This window comes from Ahaetulla prasina, chromosome 14 (assembly GCF_028640845.1).
Source record: "Ahaetulla prasina isolate Xishuangbanna chromosome 14, ASM2864084v1, whole genome shotgun sequence".
NCBI classification, from domain to species: domain Eukaryota; kingdom Metazoa; phylum Chordata; class Lepidosauria; order Squamata; family Colubridae; genus Ahaetulla; species Ahaetulla prasina.
The window spans coordinates 14,159,681-14,183,185 of NC_080552.1; the positions used below are offsets into that span (position 1 = coordinate 14,159,681).

Here is a 23,505-nt window from a genome sequence, read left to right on the forward strand (position 1 = left end):
AGGCCAATTCACGGTCCCTCAGACTGTTGGCGGGGGGGGGGGTTCGCTGTGGCTAGGTGGTCATGTGACTGGGTGGGTGTGGCCAATTTAGCAGTCCATTAAACAATACACACAAATTAGACTTTAATTTGTTATGCTCCTGGAGGTGGAAAGCAGGTTAGTGATGGGATGTGGTTGTCTCGGGATGGGTGAGGGACGTCTGTCTGTCTGTCTCTCCCTCCCTCCCTCTCTCTCTCTTTCTCTCTCTCTTTCTCTCTCGGCTGGGGAGGCCAAAAAGACATCCAGTTTTGGCCTCCCGGGGCCTCCGTGTGTCCCGTTTTTCGCTGCCTCGGCCTCCAGAAGACCAGTGGGGGTAGGTGGGGCGATGTGGGCGGGGCAGCCTCATGGTTCTGCAGCCCTTGGCTTAAAGCAAATGTTTCTGGACCCCTTGGCTAGACCACGAGTGAATTAACCCACTATCCTGTCCTGCCCCGGTAGCTCTGAATGTTCTTTGGAATACCTGCTCTTTAACCTTGGATGTTTTGTTTTGTTTTAATTTGAATTTATATCCCGCCCTTCTCCGAAGACTCAGGGCGGCTTACACTGTGTTAAGCAATAGTCTTCATCCATTTGTATATTATTGTTGTGTCCCACTCCTCCTCTGACGGCCGGGTCTGGGAAGTCTGTATCAAGCGTGGCCACGAAGCCTCTGCAGCTTTGCCAAAGTCCTGTCAGAGTTCTCAGGGCAGGCAGGAATCCAAGGTGTGACTTCAGCAACCAGATTAGACTTTGCCTGACTCAAGGAATGCCAGAAAGCAGATCCTTTATATAGGCCATGGGGTGTGGCTCCATGACTCAGCACTTATCCAGGCCTGCCCCTCCCTTCCTTTTGCTGACGTCGCCTCTCCATTCTCCAGAAGCGGGGATCTGTCCACGTTTTGTCAGCTGCCGGCAATTCTAGCTCGTGGCTGGCTGCTTGCTCACACGCTGGGGGGGGGGAGGTTTATTTGCTCAGTCTGTCTGGGCATGGTGCCAGGGCTGGAGGTTGGAGGCATGCCAGGCCATTCTTCTTCACTATCAGTCTCTGGCTCAGATGACAGGAGATGGGAGGGGCCCGGCTGCGGAGACGGGGGTGGGCGAGGCACAACAATTATTTACAAAGTCAACTTTTATTGCCCCCAACAATCTGGGTCCTCATTTTACCTACCTTATAAAGAATAGAAAGCTGAGTCAACCTTGGGCCTGGTGGGACTTGAACTTGGAGTAATTGCAAGCAGCTGTGTTAATAAGACAGACTCAGTCTGCTGAGCCACCAGAGGCCACCAGATGGCGACAAAGATGACAATGATGGTGGTTTGAAGCATCTGCAATTGAGACTTCACTGCTTCCTTTCTAGATCCCCGAAATGAATTCCGTTGCAACCTCCCCCATCAAGCCCATTCAAGAGGAGCATGCTTTGACCCCTCCCGGGAAGGTTATTGCCATTAGCACCAGGAGCCCAGGCTGTGCTCGCAATCAACCTGCGCTTCATAAGAAGACCTTTTCCCCCAGTGCCACTCCCAACTCCTCAGGTGAGTCAGTCATACAGTGTTTCCCGGAAAAGAAAACCTCCCCGGATAATAAGGCCAATCGGGCTTTTTGAGCGCATGCGCTAAAATAAGTCCCCCCCCCCCGCAAATATTTAACCACATGCGCAGCCGGTCCCCGCCATTTCCTCTGGTTAGGGTTAGGGAGACAGAGCTGGAAATCAGGTAAGACGGCAAGAGGAGCCCTATCTTGCTCCACGCGCCCCAAAATAAGATCTACCTGAAAATAAGGGCAAGTGCTTATTTCAGGGTTCCAAAAAATATAAGACAGGCTCTTGTTTTCGAGGAAACAAGGTATCGGAATAAACAATGGTCAACCTATGTAAAATATTCTAGGCATAAGAACAGCTTCAACAGAGAGAAAGAGTTTATGCCTAGGAGATTAGAATCTCCACATTTTATTTATTTATAATTAAATTTTTATACCGCCCTTCTCCCGAAGGACTCAGGGCGGTGTACAGCCATCTTAAAATACAACAAATAAATAGCAAATTTAAAAGAATTTAAAAAATATTAACAAGGCCATCAACTAAAACGGTCAAAGACCGGCTTAAAACCCCTTAAAATACAGTTAAAATACACATTAAAATGTGTATTAACATAGCTGTGCCCCTCCTTCCCCTTCTAAATTCTGTACCTGGGAAATTCCAGATTTGGGGATCACTTGGATTCATTATTCGGTTGGGCAATGTGGTCCAAGAACCATTTCCAAGTTTGGCGTTGGAGGGAATCGTCCCGTCCTTTGGTATTCGACAGCTTGCAGTGAGCTACAGATTTTGTCCTGTTCTCCGAGAACAGAACTGAAGAAACCTTCTTGGATGAGAAAGCAAAATGTTTTCGAAGAAAAAAATAGCAAGAAAGTCCAGTTGCCTTTTGGAAAAGCACCTTTTGGGGTGGGGGTGTCTCCTAGAGCAGGGGTCTCCAACCTTGGCAACTTGAAGATGTGTGGACTTCAAGTCCCAGAATCCCCTAGCCAGCAAAGCTGGCTGGGGAATTCTGGGAGTTGAAGTCCACCGGGCTTAAAGTTGCCAAGGTTGGAGACCCCTGTCCTAGAGCAGTGTTCCTCAACCTTGGCAACTTGAAGATGTGTGGACTTCAAGTCCCAGAATTCCTCCAGAATTGGAGGAATTGAAGTTCACTCATCTTCAAGTTGCCGCAGCTGAGAAACACTCCTCCAGGAGGGAGGTTGCACTCATTCATTTCCCTGTTTCCTTGTGATGTAATTCACACCTTCCTGTAGATCCATACAAGTTTATGGAAGTACTTCCAAGGTAAAGGTAAAGGTTCCTCTCGCACATACGTGCTAGTCATTCCCAACTCTAGGGAGCGGTGCTCATCTCTGTTTCAAAGCCGAAGAGCCAGCGCTGTTCAAAGACATCTCCGTGGTCATGTGGCCAGTATGACTCAACGCTGAAGGCACACAGAACGCTGTTCCCTTCCCATCAAAGGTGGTCCCTATTTTTCTACTTGCATTTTTTACGTGTTTTCGAGCTGCTAGGTTGGCAGAAGCTGGGACAAGTCACGGGAGCTCACCCCATTATGTGGCGCTAGGGATTCGAACCATTGAACTGCTGACCTTTTGATCAACAAGTTCAGCGTTTTACCCACTGAGCCACCGCATCCCAAGTTCCAAGACTTTTCCTAATAAAAATCTTCCCTGGCTGCCCTTCTCCGTAAATCAACACTTTATTGTTTCCCTGTCAGGTTTCCGAAATCCTTCTAAACCCCTCTTGGTGGCTAGTTCTTCATGTTCCAGCAACCCTGATGCCGATGGCGGCCTCTTTGCCATTCCCACAACCCTCCCACCAAACAGCAGGCACGGGAAGCTTTTCTTGCAAAACAAAGAAGCAGACCTGAGCTTCCGCCAGCGCTTGGACACCATCAGTGTGAGTCTAAAAATACGTAAATGTAGCATTAAAGAGAAAACCAACCCAGCCTCCCTCGTAGCTGGTAGTAAAGTTAAAGCAACAGGTCTCAGTCTTAGTCACAATGTTAAGATTTCATGGCCTTTTAGACAGATAGAATTAATTAATTCTTTATTGGCCAAGTGTGATTGGACACACAAGGAATTTTGTCTTTGTTGCGTATGTTCTCAGTGTGCATAAAAAGAAAAGATACGTCCATCAAGAATCATAAAGTACAACACTTAATGATAGTCATAGGGTACAAATAAGCAATCGAATCAATATAAATCATAAGGATAGACTTTTTTGGGAAAAGTGTATTTTTGAGGTTTGATGGCTAATGACACCACTTTTTCTTTTCTTGGAGTTTCAAGATCATTCTATTCCACTGCCGGAATGGCCTGGGAATAGCCCAGACCTTCACCCAATTGAAAATCTATGGAGCCGACTGAAGAAACTTGTTAGTCAGAAGCGACCCAGCAATAAAACCCAGTGAATAGAAGCAATCCTTCAATTTGGTTTCACATTAGAACAGCTTCAGAACTAAAAGACTTGGTTCACTCCATGGGAAGACGTTATAAGGCTGAAATTCATGCTAAACGTTACCCAACTAAGCATTAACGGATGTGATAATTTTTGTATATCTCGTTTTTTCTGTGGTGATCATTTTTGTATATCTCATTTTTTTCTACATATTTCACTTTTCTTCTTTCTACTGTAACTTCTATTCTAATAGCAAATCCTTCATAAAAGTGATTGCATTACATTTTTGATTCAATTATCTTTGCATTGATATATAATTTTATGGTACTACTCCAAAGAAAAAGTGGTGTTATTAGCTACTTTTAGAAAATACACTTTCCCCAAAAGGTCTACACATTTTTGGCCACTACTGTATGTAGAACCATAGAGTCTTTGCCACAAACGAGAGACTATATCAGTGTGGGACACCATAGCCCAGAGCTGCTGGAAATTCCTTTCATGCAACAAGCCAAGCATCAATGGTCTAGTAGTTAGGGTAGCAGAATCCTGTATCATGAACTACTGTTTCTCTTTAGATGCAATCCGATTTTTTCTTGCCAAAGCCAAGAAAACTACGCAGCAGACACCTGCGGAAGCCGCTAGTTGTACAGGTAAGAGAGAACGTCTAATTAAAATATATTCTTCACTCGATTGACAGATGGGTTCATTTGGCTTATTTTGGGGGGCGGGGGGGGTTTTCTCCCCGTCCATTTGAACAGAGGTAATGGGTTCCTCCTGCTTAAAGTGTCCCTCTTTGTAATGTAGAATGGATCAGACTTGAATACACATTTAGAATTCTTTTAAGGTACAGAAATTTGATTCTCAAGTGGGTATCCTAAGAAGAATTTTTTTTGGTTTTCCCACACTCTGTTAAAAAGATGGGCAATTTTGAGCCATCTTTCCTGGGAAGAAAAGAAATAGGAGAAATTTTGTACAAGTCTTAGTTCCCATCTGTTGCCAGCATATAGCCCTCAGCACATAACCCCGCAAAGAATATAGCTGTCCATATCAGGGGTCTCCAACCTTGGCAGCTTTACGACTTGTGGACTTCAACACCCAGAATTCCTCAGCCAGCATGCACAAGTCGTAAAGTTGCCAAGGTTGGAGACCCCAGCTCAGGGGTGAAATTACTTAACTTCCTTACCGGTTCGGAAGTGCACGTGTGTGTGTGTGTGTGTGTGTGTGTGTGTGTGAGACATGCGCATGCAGACCTGCGCATGCGCAGAAGGTAAAAAACTTCCTGGTTAAAACCAGGAAGTAATGACACCCGGGTGGGTGGGTGGAGCTTTGCTGTGCCATCGCTACCAGATCGCCAAACCACCAGCCACGATCACTATCAGATCACGCGATCCAGTCCGAACCGGGAGCATTTCACCCCTGCTTCTGCTCCATATCAAATCAAACGTCTCCAACCTTTAACTTAGCTGAATGCAATAAGATATCAGCAAATAGTCCTCGACTTACAATAGAGCCCAAAATTTCCATTGCTAAATAAGGCAGTTTTAGGATAGGATAGGATAGGATAGGATAGAATAGAATAGAATAGAATAGAATAGAATTCTTTATTGGCCAAGTGTGATTAGACACAAGGAATTTGTCTTTGGTGCATATGCTCTCAGTGTACATAAAAGAAAAGATACATTCGTCAAGAATCATAAGGTACAACACTTAATGATAGTCATAGGGTACAAATAAGCAATCAGGAAACTATATCAATATAAATCGTAAGGATACAAGCAACAAAATTAGTCATACAGTCATAAGTGGGAGGAGATGGGTGATGGGAACGATGAGATTAATAGTAGTGCAGACTTAGTGAATAGTTTGACAGTGTTGAGGAAATCATTTGTTTAGCAGAGTGATGGCCTTCGGGAAAAAAACTGTTCTTGTGTCTAGTTGTTCTGGTGTGCAGTGCTCTATAGCGTCGTTTTGAGGATAGGAGTTGAAACAGTTTATGTCCAGGATGTGAGAGAGTCTGTAAATATTTTCCCAGCACTCTTTTTGACTCGTGCAGTATACAGGTCCCCTATGGAAGGCAGGTTGGTAGCCATTGTTTTTTCTGCAGTTTTAAGTGAGTTTTGCCCTATTTTACACCCCCCCCCAATTGTTAAGAGAATAATTTAAGCAAGCATTAAGCAAATCTGGTTCTTCTCACTGACTTTGCATGTCGGAAGACAGCTGGAGAGGTTACAAATGGCGATCACATGACCCTGGGACAGTGCAGTTGTCATAAATGCATGCTGGTTGCCAGGTGTCGGAATTTTGACGGTGTAACCATGGGGATGCTACAACAGTGATGTAAAAACTGGTCATAAGTCTCATTTTTCAGTACCTTTGTAACTTCGAACAGTAAACTAAACAAATGGTTGTAAGTTGAGGACAACATATAATGTCGTACAGAATGTATTTGGAGATCATATGATGATTGAACATGGACCAGGGAGATACAATCTAGACACCATTGGGGATCTTTTATTTTTATTTAAAGTTATATCTCATTTTCTTCTTGCAGAGGACACTGCTTCCTAGACCTTCCGAAAATCCTTCCCAGCATGTTTGTTCCTTTTCCATCTTATCAAACTCCTCCATAACAGGTGAGCTGCTCAGCCATGTGTATAATCTGAGTACCATATTTTTCAGAGTATAAGATGCACCGGAGTATAAAATGCACCTTAGTTTTTGGGTAGGAAAATAAGAAAAAAGATGATTGGTAGGTGGATCGGCCTCCCGGAATACCCCCAATCAGCTGTTTCCAGAGGTGAATTTTAGCAACAGGTTCTTTGGTTGTGAGCTCTGTGCCTTGCTTTTTTTTTTTTTTTTTTTTTTGCTTTTTTTTCTGCCTTTGAAACTTCTGAGAAAAGCTACAAGCATTCAACCAATAGATGCTGAAGGGTCTCTTGCTTGAGCAGAGGGTTGGCCTAGAAGACCTCCAAGGATCCTTTCCAACCCTGTAATTCTGTTTGCTATATCCTTATGTTGCCCATTCTTTTTTTTTTTAAATTTGAATTTATATCCCGCCCTTCTCCGAAGACTCAGGGCGGCTTACACTGTGTTAAGCAATAGTCTTCCTCCATTTGTATATTATATACAAAGTCAACTTATTGCCCCCAACAATCTGGGTCCTCATTTTACCTACCTTATAAAGGATGGAAGGCTGAGTCAACCTTGGGCCTGGTGGGGCTTGAACCTGCAATAATTGCAAGCAGCTGCTGTTAATAACAGGCTGCATTAGCCTGTTGAGCCACCAGAGGCTTTCTATTGAGGGCCTCTACAGCTTTTCTCAAAAACCATTAAGACTTAATTTATTTATTTATTTGGATCCTTTTACACATACTGTATTTGCATTGCATGACTTCCTGATAGAATGGAATAGAATAAAAATTTTTATTGGCCAAGTGTGATTGGACGCATAAGGAATTTGTCTTGGTGCATATGCTCTCATATGTCTTCAGTTTTCTTTCTAGGAGAAAGACTCAGAACTGGGTACCACGTGGGATATAACTCCCAAGTGACTTTTTGTAGTTGCTGTTTTCAAATTTGGTGTGCTTTGAACCATTCCTGCTGTTTTTGATTGTATTCCTTCTTTAGGAAGGGGATCTTTTCGGCCAATCCAGTCGTCGCTGACTAAAGCTGCCGTATCGCGCCCCATTGTTCCCAAGATCCTTCCAGCTCAAGCCACCAGCCGTCTGTCTAGTAAGTCTTTCTTTTCCAAAGAAAGTCCAGGCACAGGGAGGTAGAGGTAGAGTTAGGTTTCCTTGGGAAAATCCCACTTTTGTGGGGGGGGGGGAGATACACTTAGAGTTAGGGTTGGGTCTCCATGAATTTGGAGAACAAAATGGACATCGCCAACAAGTTTGTAGCTCATACAGTGTACTTAGAAGGGCACTGACTTTTCAAGTCTACCTTATCTAAGTCTTCCAGTAAAATACATGGGAAAATCACAATTGGGGGTGGGTTAGCTGTCCATGAATTCGGAGAGCTAAATGGACATCACCAATGAATTTGTAGAGTAGAGTAGAGTAGAGTAGAATAAAGAATAGAATAGAATAGAATAGAATAGAATAGAATAGAATAGAATAGAATAGAATAGAATAGAATAGACTTAGGAATAGACTAGGATAGGATAGGATAGGATAGGATAGGATAGGATAGGAATAGGAATAGGAATAGGAATAGGAATAGGAATAGGAATAGGAATAGGAATAGGAATAGAAATAGACTTAGAAATAGACTTAGGAATAGGATATAAGGGCCGGGATAGCTCAGGCTGTTAAGAGCCTGTTATTAGAACACAGTAGCCTGCAATTACTGCAGGTTCAAGCCCGGCCCAAGGTTGACTCAGCCTTCCATCCTTTATAAGGTAGGTAAAATGAGGACCCAGATTGTTGGGGGGGCAATAAGTTGACTTTGTAAAAAAATATACAAATAGAATGAGACTATTGCCTTATACACTGTAAGCCGCCCTGAGTCTTCGGAGAAAGGCGGGATATAAATGTAAACAAAAAAAAAATAGAATAGAATAGAATAGAATAAGGAATAGAATAGAATAGAATAGGAATAGACTTAGGCATAGAATAGAATAGAATAGAATAGAATAGAATAGAATAGAATAGAATAGAATAGAATAGAATAGAATAGAATAGAATAGAATAGAATTCTTTATTGGCCAAGTGTGATTGGACACACAAGGAATTTATCTTTGGTGCATATGCTCTCAGTGTACATAAAGAAAAAATAAAATATATTCATCAAGAATCATAAGATACAGCACTTAGTGATAGTCAAGATTACTAATAAACTATCAAATCGTACTAGGAAACAATAAAAACAATATAAGTTATAAAGATACAAGCAACATTGGATATAGCCATAAATGGGAAGAGTTAGATCCTGGTAAAGATGAGAAGAAGAATAGTAATACAGTCTTAGTTGTTAATTTGACAGTGTTGTGGGAATTAGTTGTTTAGCAGAATGATGGCATTTGGGGGGGAAAAACCGTCCTCATGTCTTGTTGTTCTGGTGTGCAGGGCTCTATAATGTTGTTTTGAGAGTAGAAGTTGAAACAATTTATATCCAGGATGTGAGGGTCTGTAGATATACACTTAGTGCATGGATATGCTTAGGAGGGTGCTGACTTTTTGAGCCTGTTTTATCTACGTTCCCTGGTAAATTACATGGGAAAATCCCATTGGTGGGCAAATCCATTTAGGGTTAGGGTTAGCTCTCCATGAATTCAGAGAGTGAAATGGACATTGCCAAAAAATTCATAACGCATGGGTGTGCTTCGGGAGGCCCTGACTTTTTGAACCTCCCTTATCTGCGTCTCCCCGTTATTACTAGTTCTGAAGTAACCGTTTCTGTCTTTCCCCCCATGATTAGTTTTTGAAGCGCTCATTATGTTTACCCAGGTCTCTAAATCCTTTTGGAAAAGATCCTATTGACCTGATTTAATGATTCAAGTGATATCAGGACAATGGGAGATTAAGGTTTTAAATAAGGTGGAGATAATGAAGCAATGGAAAAAATCTTAGCTTTTTGAGAGAGTGGTCGTTCTCATTCGGTCATTGTCTTATTTAGCAACCATTTGAGTTACCGCCATGGTGAAAAAGTAACTTGGCCACCAGTTCTCGCATTTACATCCTTCGCAGGTCTCTGTAAGCAAAGAAAAACCGAAATAAGATCCTAAGCACTGTCGTAGTTTCACTTAGTGACTTCTTTGTTTAATGATTGAGTTGCCGCTCTTAGTTGTGGTCACTAAACAAGGACTAGCTATACTGAATAGGTGAACTATGTAAAATATAAGAAGGTGCTATTAAAACGAAGTGCTTTCCCTGCTGGTGTAGATGTAACATTGCCAGAACCTCAAGTTTAGTGTTCCGCTAAAAACTTTGGTTTCAGGAAAATGCCCTTTCTCACATTTGCTGTTTTCTGTCCAAAGGTGCGATTGATTTGGCGGCTAAATCAGCCGGTATTATCCCCGGCAGTCCGTTGCCACTTCTAGGGACCGAAGGCTTGCCAAGCGTTTCCCCACTTTCGCCAGAGGCAGTAAGCGCTGTAGTTGGAGGTCAAGACTCCACCGTGGCACGTCAGAATGGAGGCTCCATAGCAACAGTGGCGGTCAGTTTTCAGCTTTACTATAAAGTTTCTCTTCTTTTATAACCAACTTTATCCAGTTCTAATACAGGGTTAGGGCATCTGTGGTAACTTTACGACCTGTGGACTTCAACTCCCAGAATTCCTAAGCCAGCATGGCTGGCTGAGAAATTCTGGGAGTTGAAGTCCACAAGCCATTTAAGTTACCATAGTTGCCCACCCCCCTGTTCTAATAGGATGTTCCTTTGGGCACAACATGCACCAATTAGACACCAGGTTCCAAAAACCGAGAAAGACTCATTGTGATTCTTCTGAGCAGATTTTATTGCTCTTGACTTACAGACGGAATCTTGCCAAACTGAAGCAGACTAACTCCCTGCATTCTTGGAACTAACGAGGAGGAGCTGTCTTCACTCTCTTTCTCTCACACATAATATCTCGGCTGAGTTTTGCCTCCTATTCCTCTGGAATGCACCCCCCTCCCTTTTGGAAATCCATCCCTCTCTATATTCCATTCCTTTAGACTCCTCCAGGCAAGCAAAACTCCTTAAAAACCTTGACCTGCCTTACTCTGCGTCCTTACCCTACGTCACAGCCCCAGCTTTCCAGAAATGGCCTCTCTATCCCAGTCCAGACTGACACTGCATCTACTATCTTAGACATTAATGATTTGTTCTAGCTGGCAGGATAGTTGTTCCTGCCCTCTGTAACAAAAGAGAAGGACTCCCAGGCCAGCTAGCCATGATAGCTAATGGAGATGCTATGTTCTGACCTAGGCTTCCCCAAACCACGAAGCCGAGTCCTCATCCCAATTTATAGTGAATTCCTCTCCAGCAAAGTCTTTCCCCTCCTACAGTCTTTCAAGTTAGCTCACAATTACCGACCCTTATCAGGCTTGGAGAGTGGCCAGGCCGATATCTTTCAGACACTGCAATACTTGGCGAGAATGCAGGAATGAACAAATTGTCTCCTGCAAACTCCACTCCCCTTTCGCTCCTCTTTTACTCCTTCTGGGAGTGGCCCTTCATTATCCACCTGTGGCCTTACTTCCAAGTCGAACCTTGTTCTTTAGCTGTTCCCTTCGTCTGGCAACTTTGCGCATGTGTACATTGGGAGCAGGATCCAGCTGTTCTTCTGCCTCTCTGATGTCTGACTTCAAAGGCAGCTGATAACTGGCATGCAGCTCTGGCCCCCTCCCTGCCTTTGACACAGAGGCCTCATCACACCCTTCCCCAGACTCCAGGACTGGCCCATGTTCCTCCCCAACCACCTCACTGTCCAAATCTGCTGAATTTCTATTCTGTATCTTCCCTTTTTCAATTACCATTTATTGGTTAGATTTATATCCCCTTTTTTTCTTTGGAAACTCCTTGACAGTAGCAGGGCAGGCATGATATGATAAAGCATTAACGTTCCATAATTTCAGTGCCTCTCTTCCCGCTGTGTGGCTCAGGCAGTCTTTCTTGATTCCAGGGTTCAAACCATGAATGTCAGGTTCCTTTCCTTGGTCTACCATCCCAGCCTGAGCAGGAAGCCATTCCTGATGGATTCCAGGTAAAGTATATTTAACTAATAATTACTGAACACTTCAGAACTTAATACGGTAGATACTAATGCTGCAGTTCTGATTAAGAAGGCTGTCTGCGCAATCGGTAGCTGCTTACAGTCTAGTTTTAGACAGAGTTATTTTAGAATAGTCATTTTGGAAACTCTTTCATCCCTAAATAAAGAAGATGACACGATAGCAGTATCTGAGGGGCTGCCACAAAGAAGAGGTGGGTCAAATTACTCTTCCAAAGCACCGGAGGGCAGGACAAGAAATAATGGTTGGAAACTAACCAAAGAGTGAAGCAACCTGGAATTAAGGAGAAACTTCCTAACAGGGAGGACAATTAACCAGTGGAACAGTTTTGCCTTCAGAAGTTGCGGGTGTTCCATCACTGGATGCTTTTAAGAAGAGTATGGACGGCCACTTGTCTGAAATGGTATCGGTTCTCCTGGTTGAGCAGGGGGCTGGACTAGAAGACCTCCAAGCAGGGGTGAAATGCTCCCGGTTCGGAGCTGGTTGCCCAATCAGGTAGTGATGGCGGTGGGTGGTTCAGAGAACTGGTAGCAAAAAACCCTCCCCCCACCCATATGCCCAGCTGAGGCGCGTGATCATTAGAAGTTTTTTTTTTTTACTTTTAAAAGCATTTTTTCTTCTGCCCAAAAAAATGCTTTAAAAAAAAAAAAAAAGCTTCTGATGATCGCGGGGCTCAGCTGGGATTGTCAGAAACCTTTCAAAGCCTTTTTTTTACAAGCTCTTCAGCTGAAGAGGTTGTAAAAAAAATGCTTTTAAAAGTCTAAAAAAAAAAGTTGGGCCATGCCCACCCAGTCACATTCCGCCCACCGAGCCACACCCACAAAACCGGTGGTAAAAAAAATTTACATTTCACCCCTACCTCCGAGGTCCCTTCCAACTCTGTTCTATTCTAAGATTGGTGAGGCACTCATCTGAATGTTGTGAGAACTTTTAAAGCCTGTTATGAGATACCCAAACTTTTTTTTTTTCTCGACAGTCTATGAGTACGTGACATAGGCTAGTCCCCGTAAACACTGATATGCTCATCGTTACAAAGAAGCAACAAAAAAAAAGATCTTGCTTGCTAGATCAAAATGTGAAGCACAAAGATTGCAAGAAGGCAATTGTGAACTGCAAACGAAGTGGGGGGGGGGAGAAATACCCTCTTGTTGCGAATTTGCTGGCATCCTGTAATCTGGGGCTTAAGTTTTTGCCATGTATGCAACTTCCCAGCATTTGGATCCGCTTCTAGAATTGCCCATCCAGCAGACGTAATTGCTGAGAATTCAGATCAATAAAGCCCATCAATCTGAAAAGCACCCATGTTTTATCTTCTGTCCAAATGAATAGTCCGGCATCTAATATGGATGCGTTTCATATTTATGGGCTTCGTTGCCCTGAATTATCAGCCACAGTTCCGCTGGAGGCTGTTGAAATAAATGTTTCATTGGATAATGCGTATTAAACAAGATACTTGTATAAACATAGCGGTGAGCTTGAACCTTGGGGGAATCTGATTTTAACCTTGCTAGATAATGTTCTCCAGATCCCACCTTTAGGGAGAGCTGTGAACTTGGTTATAGGTCATCTGTAAAAGGAGAATGTATATGAGATGTGGTGGCTCAGTGGCTAAGACACTGAGCTTGTCGATCGAAAGGTTGGCAGTTCAGCGGTTTGAATCCGTAGTGCCGCGTAATGGGGTGAGTTCCCATTACTTGTCCCAGCTTCTGCCAACCTAGCAGTTTCAAAAGCACCTAAAAATGCAAGTAGAAAAAATAGGGACCACCTTTGGTGGGAAGGGCACAGCGTTTCGTGCGCCTTTGGCGTTGAGTCATGCCGGCCACATGACCACGGAGACGTCTTCGGACAGCGCTGGCTCTTCGACTTTGAAACGGAGATGAGCCGCACCCCCTAGAGTCGGGAAGGACTAGCACTTATATGTGCGAGGGAAACGTTTACCTTTTAAAAGGAGAAATCATCAATTTCTTGGGGGCTGAAAGGAGGAATATAGATGGGTGGATTGTAAGCAAAACTTTCAACCACTGCCATCTTCAGGGAGATGATACCGAACTATAGATGGAATAGATGAGCCAGCAGTGAGCAGCAGCAGCTGCCAAAAAAGTCAACACAGTTCTAGGCTGCATCAACAGAGGGATAGAATCAAGATCACATGAAGTGTTACGACCACTTTATAATGCCTTGGTAAGGCCACACTTGGAATCCTGCATTCAGTTTTGGTCACCACGATGTAAAAAAGATGTGGAGACTAGAAATAGTGCAGAGAAGAGCAACAAAGAGGATTAGGGGGCTGGAGGCTAAAACATGAAGAACGGTTGCAGGAACTGGGTATGTCTAGTTTAATAAAAAGAAGGACCAGGGGAGACATGATAGCAGTGTTCCGATATCTCAGGGGCTGCCCCAAGAAAGAGGGAGTCAAGCTATTCTCCAAAGCACCTGAGGGCAGGACAAGAAGCAATGGGTGGAAACTAATCAAGGAGAGAAGCAACCTGGAACTAAGGAGAAATTTCCTGACAGTCAGAACAATTAATCAGTGGAACAGCTTGCCTCCAGAAGTTGTGAATGCTCCAACACTGGACGTTTTTAAGAAGAGGTTGGATAACCATTTGTCTGAAGTGGTGCAGGGTTTCCTGCCTAAGCAGGGGGTTGGACTAGAAGACCTCCAAGATCCCTTCCAATTCTGTTATTCTATTCTATTCTATTCTATTCTATTCTATTCTATTCTATTCTATTCTATTCTATTCTATTCTATTCTATTCTATTCTATTCTAGATGGTTGCCTCTAATGTAAGGCGGCTTTCTGTATTCAAGCAAGGACGTACGGTTGCAAGAACTTAACAAGGTTCTTGGTCTTCTGCATGGAAATAAAAGCTTTAGAAAACAACTTGTTGATGTTACTGTTATTTCTATTACCGTTTACTTGTTACCACAGGGAACACCGGTCCTCTCCCTGCCAGAGCTGCCTAAAACGTCTCTCCAGAATGGTCTTTCTTCCTCTCCGCTTCCCTCTTCTGAGACCTCCAGCACCCGTCTGTCTCCTCCCAATGTCTCTGCTCTCCTCGACATCTCTCTTCCTGGGCCCCCCGAGGATGTTTTGTCTCAGGGAGAACCGGCTACTCAAATCAGTGACTCCATCATTGAAATAGCCATTAGCTCTGGCCAATATGGTAAGTGAGAAAGAGAAGAGGCATAAAATGAATGAGAAAGAGAGAGAGAGGGAGGGAAGGAAGGAAGGAAGGAAAGAAAGAAAGAAAGAAAGATGATAGATAGATAGATAGATAGATAGATAGATAGATAGATAGATAGATAGATAGATAGATAGATAGATAGATAGCAATTAGCTCTGGCCAATATGGTAAGTGAGAAAGAGAAAAGGCATAAAATGAATGAGAAAGAGAGAGGAAGGAAGGAAGGAAGGAAGGAAGGAAGGAAGGAAGGAAAGAAAAAGAGGATAGATAGATGATAGATAGATAGATGGATGGATGGATGGATGGATAGATAGATAGATAGATAGATAGATAGATAGATAGATAGATAGATAGATAGATAGATAGATAGATAGATAGATAGATGGCAATTTGTTCTGGCCAATACAGTAAGGGAGAAAGAGAGGAGGCATAAAATGAATGAGAGAGAGAGAGAGAGAGAGAAAGAAAGAAAGGCAGTTTGCTCTGGCCAATACAGTAAGGGAGAAAGAGAGAAGGCATAAAATGAATGAATGAAAGAGAGAGAGAAAGAAAGAAAGAAAAAAGAAAGAAAAGCAATTTGTTCCGGCCAATACAGTAAGGGAGAAAGAGAGGAGGCATTGAATGAATGAATGAATGAATGAATGAATGAAATAGCAATTAGCTCTGGCCTATACGGAAGAGAGAAAAAGAGGTGGCATTGAATGAATGAATGAGATGTCAAAGGTTAGCTGTTCAAAAAATTGCCATAGGTATAGTTCAGCAATGCTCAAGTGCACGGGTGTTTTTTGAAAGCAAGAGTGGGGAACTTGTGACTTTCCAAAAAGAACGGTTGCATATCTTACACCTTTCAGTACAAAATGTTCTATTTACAGGTGAGAATGTTTCCCTGTCCCCAGCCAAGCTGAACGGCAGTGATAATTCCAAAAGTCTTCCGTCCCCATCCTGCAGCCCCCAGCAGAGCTGGATCGCTTCGCCCAGCCATGATCCACAGTGGTATCCCAACGACTCCACCGACTCTTCGCTCAGCAGCTTATTTTGTGAGTACAGCCCACGAAATCTCTCGGGGTTTTTTTTTTTACTTTTAAAAGCATTTTTTTCTTCAGCCAAATAAATGCTTTTAAAAGTAAAAAAAAAAAAGCCTCTGATGATTGCGCGGCTCAGCTGGGATCATCAGAGGCTTTTAAAAGCATTTTTTGTACAACCTCTTGAAGAGGTTGTACAAATAATGCTTTTAAAAGTAAAAAAAAAAATGTTGGCCACACCCACCCAGTCACATTAACAACCCCCCCCCCACCAAGCCAGGCCCACAGAAGTAGTAGTAACAAATTTTACATTTCCGACTGGCCTGCGGTAGCGTATTCTAACCACTGCGCCACCGCGGCTTATCACTTTTGAACAGTTGCTAATTGAACGGTTGTAAGTCAAGGACTATCTGTGGTGCTTTGATCCCAGCTGGGGGAAAACAACCTGTTACAATGGGCACAAGTTGATTGCTGCCACTTGCCAAAAAAGGGGGCCTTTTTCTGAGGACATCCCTGGACTTTCTACCTTGGATGCAGAAGACAGAGATCGCTGCCTGACCTCTTCATCCATCTGTTTTTACAGCCAGTTTCCTTTCTCCGGAGAAGGGCCGGAAAATGCTGCCCACCTCAGTGGGCAATCCAAGCAGCACCTCCTTGTTGGGACCCAGTCTGCTGGATGGGAATTCACGGGATTCTTTTGTCTCTCGGTCCATGGCTGATGTCGCTGAGGTACGACACAACAACCTTTTTCTGGGTGGGATGGTACAGAGATTTGGCTGGGGGGGGATGGCAGAGAGTAAGAGAAAGAGAGTGAGTTTGGGATGCTGGTGAAGGTGCCTAAGAAGGAAGGAGACCATGAGTTCCAGGTCTGGCTTTGGCAGAAAAGCTGGCTGGTTGACTTTGGGCCAGTCTCTCAGAGAACCAATCCCCTGAAGGGTGGTTGTGGTGCAAAATAGGAGGTGGGAATATTAGGGAGGGGGGGAGGAAGGAGGTGGAACAAGGAAGGAAGGAAGGAAGGAAGGAAGGAAGGAAGGAAGGAAGGAATCTAGCAGGAAGGAGGGAGGGAGGAAGGAAGGAGATGGAGCAAATAGGGAAGGAAGGAAGGAGGTGGAGGAAACAAGGAAAGAATCTAGAAGGAAGGAAGGAAGGAGGTGGAGCAAACAAGGAAGGAAAGAATCTAAAAGGGAGGAAGGAAGGAAGGAAGGAAGGAAGGAAGGAAGGAAGGAAGGAAGGAAGGAAGGAAGGTGGATGAAACAAGGAAAGAATATAGAAGGAAGTAAGGAAGGAGCAAAGAAGGAAGGAAGGAGTCTAGCAGAAGGAAGAAGGAAGGAATCTAGCAGGAAGGAGGGAGGGAGGAAGGAAGGAGATGGAGCAAACAGGGAAGGAAGGAAGGAGGTGGAGGAAACAAGGAAAGAATCTAGAAGGAAGGAAGGAAGGAAGGAGGTGGAGCAAACAAGGAAGGAAAGAATCTAAAAGGGAGGAAGGAAGGAAGGAAGGAAGGAAGGAAGGAAGGAAGGAAGGAAGGAAGGAAGGAAGGAAGGAAGGTAGGTGGATGAAACAAGGAAAGAATATAGAAGGAAGTAAGGAAGGGAGCAAAGAAGGAAGGAAGGAGTCTAGCAGAAGGGAAGAAGGAAGGAATCTAGCAGGAAGGAGGGAGGGAGGAAGGAAGGAAGGAAGGAAGAATCTAGCACAGAGGTTCCCAATCTTTTTAGGCTCCCGGGAATCACTGATCTAGCAGGAAGGAGGGAGGGAGGAAGGAAGGTGGAGCAAAGGAAAGAATCTGGAAGGAAGGAAGGAAGGAAAGCCAACAAGGAAGAAAGGAGTCTAGCAGGAAGGAGGGAGGAAGGAAGGAAGGAAGTGGCGCAAACAAGGAAGGAAGGAAGGACTCTAGAAGGAAGGAAGGAGACAGAGAGAGACAAAGCCCATACAGGTGATATTTTTCATCGCTACTCCACCCCAGCAATCCTTCCTCTCCCCCCCCTCCCGCCCCCAAATGTTGTGCAGCTATTGGCTAGCAAAGTCGCACAGTGCACACTCCTGATAACTCGTGTGCCTTTGAGCGTATTCTAAACTCAGCTACGGCCAGAAGAAAGCTGGAAGACCAAGCAGCCAATCGCCTCTTTCCTTCCCCTTCCCTTCTCTTGGTAGGTGGTAGATTCCCAGTTGGCCTGCATGATGAACGAGAACAGCATCGATTACATATCTCGGTTCAACGACCTTGCCCAGGAGCTCTCGATCCCGGAGCCGACCCGCCGAGAGATTCTCTTTGACGGAGGGAGTGGCGGCCCCCCCATTGGCGACCTCTCTCAGTGAACGCATCCCACCAGCGGGCTGGTGGGCACCGTTTGAATTGGCCATAACGCGGAGGAATGACGTCATAGCTATGCAGCAGATTGGGTTTATTTTTTATTTTTTTTATTTTTCGTTGTCCTGGCGGGAGCATGCCTGAGAAGAAGAGAGAAGTTTTCTCTTCGACCTTCTACGGTTCCTGGAAAGTGCAATAGGCTGGGAACAAGACAGTGTGGAGCAGTATTATAGGAAATAACGCACGCAAGCTGGTGACCAGCAAAGTTTACAAGGCAGCTCCGGGTTTTTAAGGTCTGAGCAAGAAAATCCCACAAACTACATCCTTCGATGTTGTCGGGGTATCCACAAATAAGCTGAAAGTTGGGGGGTGGTGTGTTTTTATTAAATTTTCCTTTAAAAAAAACAAAACCTTCCTCTCCTGATCTGTCACGGTCGTCTTGTTGGCAAGTCAGTTTGAGCTGGTATTCCTGGCGCTTTCTTGTCACAACAGCAGTTGAATTCCACAAGGCTTTGAACATCATTCTTTCATCGTTTCTTTATATTCGTTAACATTCCAGCAGGACACAGGAAGGGGGGAAAAACACCCTGTTCCTGTTCCATTTTTTAAAAAATTAGAATAGGGTCAGAGGAAACCTTAGGAACACACAGGACCTATCCTGCTTCTTTTTAACCTTCTTCCCCGTGTTTTTTTTTTTTTTTAAAAAGACAGCTATCGCCCAAGGACTTCCATTTTTCCTAGCATGCTGGCTGGGGGATTCTGGGAGTTGAAGTCCACACATCTTCAACAGAAGACTCCTCTGATCTTTTCTAGATACGTTCAAAGTCAAATTCCTTTGAGATGAGCACAATCATTGGTTGATGGCCATGGAAATGTCCTTGTGGTCTCTTTGGCAACATTACAAGTGGTTTCCTTTGTCTTTTTGGGGGGATGAGGTTCTGACTTCCCAGTCTAGTCTGCAGTTCAGGGGGTTCTTGGTAGTTATTACCCTGTTTCCCCAAAATTGTTTCTCCTGAAAATAAGACCCAACTGGAAAATAAGTCCTAGCATGATTTTTCAGGATGCTTGTAATATAAGCCCTACCCCCAAAATAAGCCCCAGTTAAGATTGACAGCCAGATGGATGCATTTAGTACCGTATTTCCTCCTCAAAATAAGACCTAACCAGAAAATAAGCCCTAATGCCTCTTTTGGAGCAAAAATTAATATAAGACCCGGTCTTATTTTCGGAGAAACACGGTAGATGAGAGACCTCTTAGCAAAATCAGGCCCATAGACTAGAGACCGGGATGTCAGCAACACTCCCCGAAGAAGATCATGATAACGCACTTCCATTTTGTTGCCTCCCCCCAAAAATCATGTTTATATCTCTTTTAGATATCAGGAGTCAAGCTTGACACGTTTATCTTTCCTTTTTTTAAAAAAAGCCCTCTTTGATTATTGTTTGTGCTACCGCATTTTGGAGAACAAATCTCTTGCACAGATTTCCGGTTGCAGTTGGGGAATGTTTTGATGACGTCCTTTAGATGAAAGAAATGGGTCAAATTCTCTTACTTCCTGTAGGTTTCTAAGGCAAATAGCAGTTTGACGCAGGGGCCTCTCCCATCTACAGTCACAAAATGCCCTTCCTGAGGTCTGCAGATCTTGGCTTCTGAGCCTTCAGAGCTTGAATGGCAGGCAGCGATCACTTAATTTTACTTTTGCGGTCGCCAAGAACCATCTCGTCCCTCTTCTTTACTGATTATTCCAGACGATACAGTCCCCCTTAGTTGTTCACCTCCCGCATTTCTAAACATCATTCCCTTCTGAAATGCTATTTACCTGCAAGCAGCCCCTTTTTTTTTAACAAGCCTCTCCTGTGGCTGTCTCGTTTTTCTTCAGACATTTGACAGGCAGTATGACTTCAGACCTGGTCCACAAGGTCTCGGTTCCTTTTTTAGCCCAAACCGATGTCAGAGGGACCAAAAATTGGTGCTGGATCAGGAGAGGCGCCCTCTGTCCCTGGGATTTATCCCTTAATCCTCTTTTAGCATCGCTCCCAAGTTTCTTGCCTTTGTCTTTGCCGCAGAACTGGATGGCCTCTCCTAGCTTCGGCGTATTTGCGACCGAGTCCCCCTGCCCTTCGTTAAATTAAGCTGAACAGAAAACTGCTGAGATCATGTAGACTTCTAACTTAAATCATCCGATGTCACTGCTCCTTCAAAAGTAGTAGCCCTTTCAAGTATTCAACCATAATTGATAGCTAAATGTACTCTTTTTTTTTTTGTTATTTCAGGCCAAAACATCCTATGCAGTTCTGATAATCAAGGGACATAATCGCTATCCACGGAGTTCTGGCAGTCAAATAGAGATTCCCTCCTTTTAGCATCATGATATCTGGACACCTCCAGGCGGCATCTTGTGATTTAGGAGGCGTTTTAGCAATTTAGCCTAGATCCCACCCTGCCAGAATCCTCTTTATTGCACCCAGGTGCGGTTTTCTTGCCAGACTCCTGTCCGATACACTCTATTTTTGTCCTCGGTATCCTTCAGCTCTTTGCAGTTCTGCGTCCCGCAGAAAAAAACGTTTTTTATTCGGCACGTTTTGTTCAAATAAAGTAAACTCTAGGCTTCCACTGATCATTGTGCAGCTTGTGCTGTGGTTGAAAGCTTGTATGTGGATTTTTCCCTTAGCAATTCTTTCGTCTTCACTATTGGGCTAGTTGACATGGATATTTTAAACTCAATCTCGCAGGGCCCTTTGTTTTATGTCTTGTCTAGATTATTCACCTGCCTTGCAGGTACGGTGATGAGTGTCCCTTCTGCCAGCAGGTTTCTCCAGCCATGAAAACATAGGATGTTGTAAGAACTATTACAGCTAGACGTCAGCTCAGCAGATTTTTTAATATTGTTTTGGTTGCCTGAAACAACCAGAAGTAAGTAAGCATTCACAAATGCAGCTTTTGTGCTCCTTTTCCCAATACTTGACAGTATTAAAGCAGTATCTACATATCAGTTTAGTTACTTCTGAAATTCTCTGCACGCAACCCTTGAACGTCCTTGAAAAAAAAAATCTTGTCTCCTTTCTTGCTTCTTTAGGGGTTTTATCCACAAAAATAAAAATCCTTTTTTGCGGCCTTTTATGTCTTGCATGTTAACATCCGAAGTCGAGAGCGAGGAGGACAGCTCTGCATTTAGGACTAAAAATGAAAAGGAAAATTCCAGTGATCTCCACTCCATCCGTTTTACTACAGTGCTTATTTATATAAGTCATTTTTAGTTCTTGGAAAGCCACTGGCCTTATGGCTGCTGTCAAAGAGAGATCCCGATTGGATAAGTGCAGGAGACAATTCTAAGCTTTTACTCTGGCCTTTTGGGATGCAGAAGAAAATCAAATTCATTACGAAGAACTTCTGTGCAATTTCTAGGGAATTTGAAGGCATGGCTGCTGCTTATGCCTTTATTTTTGGCTGGAGGGATTGAAAGGAATAAGAATAACGGAGTTGGAAGGGACCTTGGAGGTCTTCTAGTCCAACCTCCTGCTTAGGCGGGAAAAGCTTGTGGGTCGCCTGGTTTTCATTTGTGCGTTTGGTTCCCAAAAAGCTTTTGGTGTCAAATGTTCCTTTTTCTTTTGCAATCAGATGGATAAGTTGATGCGTGTATTTACAAAAGAGAATGTATGCAGTGGATATAAGCTTTTCTCGTAGGCCTACCAGACAGGGCACTAGGAATCGGAAACGTTTTGCTCCTATGTGAAGTTTTTAAGAATGTGGCTTAGGCATTGTATCTGCCCATTTTTGGAGTGCCTGGATTGGACAGTAGTTGATGGCCTTGCTTGTGGCATTGCATTGAAATTGGCCAAATCATTCAAGCGTTGACTTATATTTTGCTTTTGATCAGCGGGGATATGCAGTTCACGGGGAGTTTCCTCTACACAACGTTTCGTTGTGAACCGCCTCCTAATTTTCACACTTCCCCCCCCACCCTTCTTTACACAAAGGTGTTCTAGACTGGCATTATGTAACCCTCTCTTTGATTGTTAACTTTATGCTTTCTTAGCCAGTTTGATTTCAATTATACTCATAAGGATGGCTTGTCTTTGACTTGACCAGCGGTGGGGGGTTTTATTTTAGTATTGCATTTGGGATTTGGAGTTGTTTTTAAATAAACATATATAAACCCTCAGTACACGTACGCGTGTAGACGGCTGAATTTTTAAGGAAGAAACGGCACTTTTTTTGAGTTAACCCAGCCCTTTTTAAAGCTTTCCATGTGGACCTGTAAATGCTAAATAATGAAAATATTTGCAAGCACTACAGCAATGAGTTATCACTAGTTGCCAAAATGTGACAACTGGCTTTTGAGCTTGTGCATTTGGCAGTGGACGATGTTGCTGTTTCTTTTAATAATAGTTAAGCCATATCATCTTTTTTTTTTAAAAAAGTTTTTTGTCTCGTTTTAAAATGTGAATTTGTTTTTCAGATAATATGCATATATATATATAGCGTCTGTATAAAGCAAGAATGCCTGTCCTTAACTGATTATTTTTTTGTACCATATTGTAAATTATATTATTTATTCTTTATCAATTTTTGGAGAAAAAAAAAGGAAAAAAAGGTGTTTGGGTTATTTAATATAATATACACTTCCTCTGTTTTCAATTTCTGATTCGAGTTGTAAAGTTGTTTTTATGATTGTCCATAAACACTTACTAATCCTTGGTCTAATTTGTGTGTCTCTGACAAATATTTGATCATCCTTTTTCTTCTCCCACGTTTTCTATAGTTAGAGTTCAGAGGCATTAGAAGCTGTTGGGAATTTCTTTTGAGGCTCTGTGAAAAATCGGTATTCCATTACATTGGGTGAAATTGAGTATAGAAATGCTCTGGAACATTTTAACATCTGAGGCATTAATATGCAGCCTTTTTATTTCTTGTTTTGATGAGTGCCTGCATTCCATGGAAATTATTTTAATGACCCCTCCCCCAAAAGTGAATTAGTTCTGCTGCTACCTATAATTAAAAATGGCCCTGAATTGCTGCCACTGACTTTTGAATAGAAAGCAAAACTACTCAGCTTTGAATGTTGCTGATCATCCTTCTCAAACCTGGCCTCTCAGCAGATTTGTAGACTTTAACTCCCAGAATTCTGGGAATTGAAGTCCACGAGTCTTAAAAGTTGCCAAGGCTGGATACCTCTGCCCTACCCAATGTAGCCATTGCCGAGAATTCTAGATGTAAATGTGTTCATGCATCTAGAAATGACCAGTTTGCCAAAGGCTGGAACATAACAGCCCTCCAAAGCAGCGGTCCCCAACTGGTGGTCTGTGGACCACTGGTGGTCCGCAAG

General features: G+C 43.3%; 1 protein-coding gene across 4 annotated transcripts in view; it reads left to right on the plus strand.

Annotated features, from left to right (window-relative positions):
* Positions 1 to 22,882, plus strand: part of CRAMP1 (cramped chromatin regulator homolog 1) — a 55,217-nt gene extending 32,335 nt beyond the window's left edge. For 3 of the 4 annotated variants that reach the window (XM_058157920.1, XM_058157919.1, XM_058157918.1), the window contains exons 11-21: positions 1,376 to 1,550; positions 3,270 to 3,451; positions 4,528 to 4,602; positions 6,504 to 6,585; positions 7,580 to 7,684; positions 9,930 to 10,108; positions 11,558 to 11,638; positions 14,596 to 14,830; positions 15,724 to 15,888; positions 16,457 to 16,602; positions 18,022 to 22,882. In XM_058157920.1, coding sequence (XP_058013903.1) covers positions 1,376 to 1,550; positions 3,270 to 3,451; positions 4,528 to 4,602; positions 6,504 to 6,585; positions 7,580 to 7,684; positions 9,930 to 10,108; positions 11,558 to 11,638; positions 14,596 to 14,830; positions 15,724 to 15,888; positions 16,457 to 16,602; positions 18,022 to 18,186 — 1,590 coding nt within the window. In that variant the 3' untranslated portion in view covers positions 18,187 to 22,882. The remainder of the gene's footprint in view (positions 1 to 1,375; positions 1,551 to 3,269; positions 3,452 to 4,527; positions 4,603 to 6,503; positions 6,586 to 7,579; positions 7,685 to 9,929; positions 10,109 to 11,557; positions 11,639 to 14,595; positions 14,831 to 15,723; positions 15,889 to 16,456; positions 16,603 to 18,021) is intronic. The other variant, XR_009152134.1, reaches the window with a different exon arrangement.
* Positions 22,883 to 23,505: the final 623 nt, after the last annotated feature.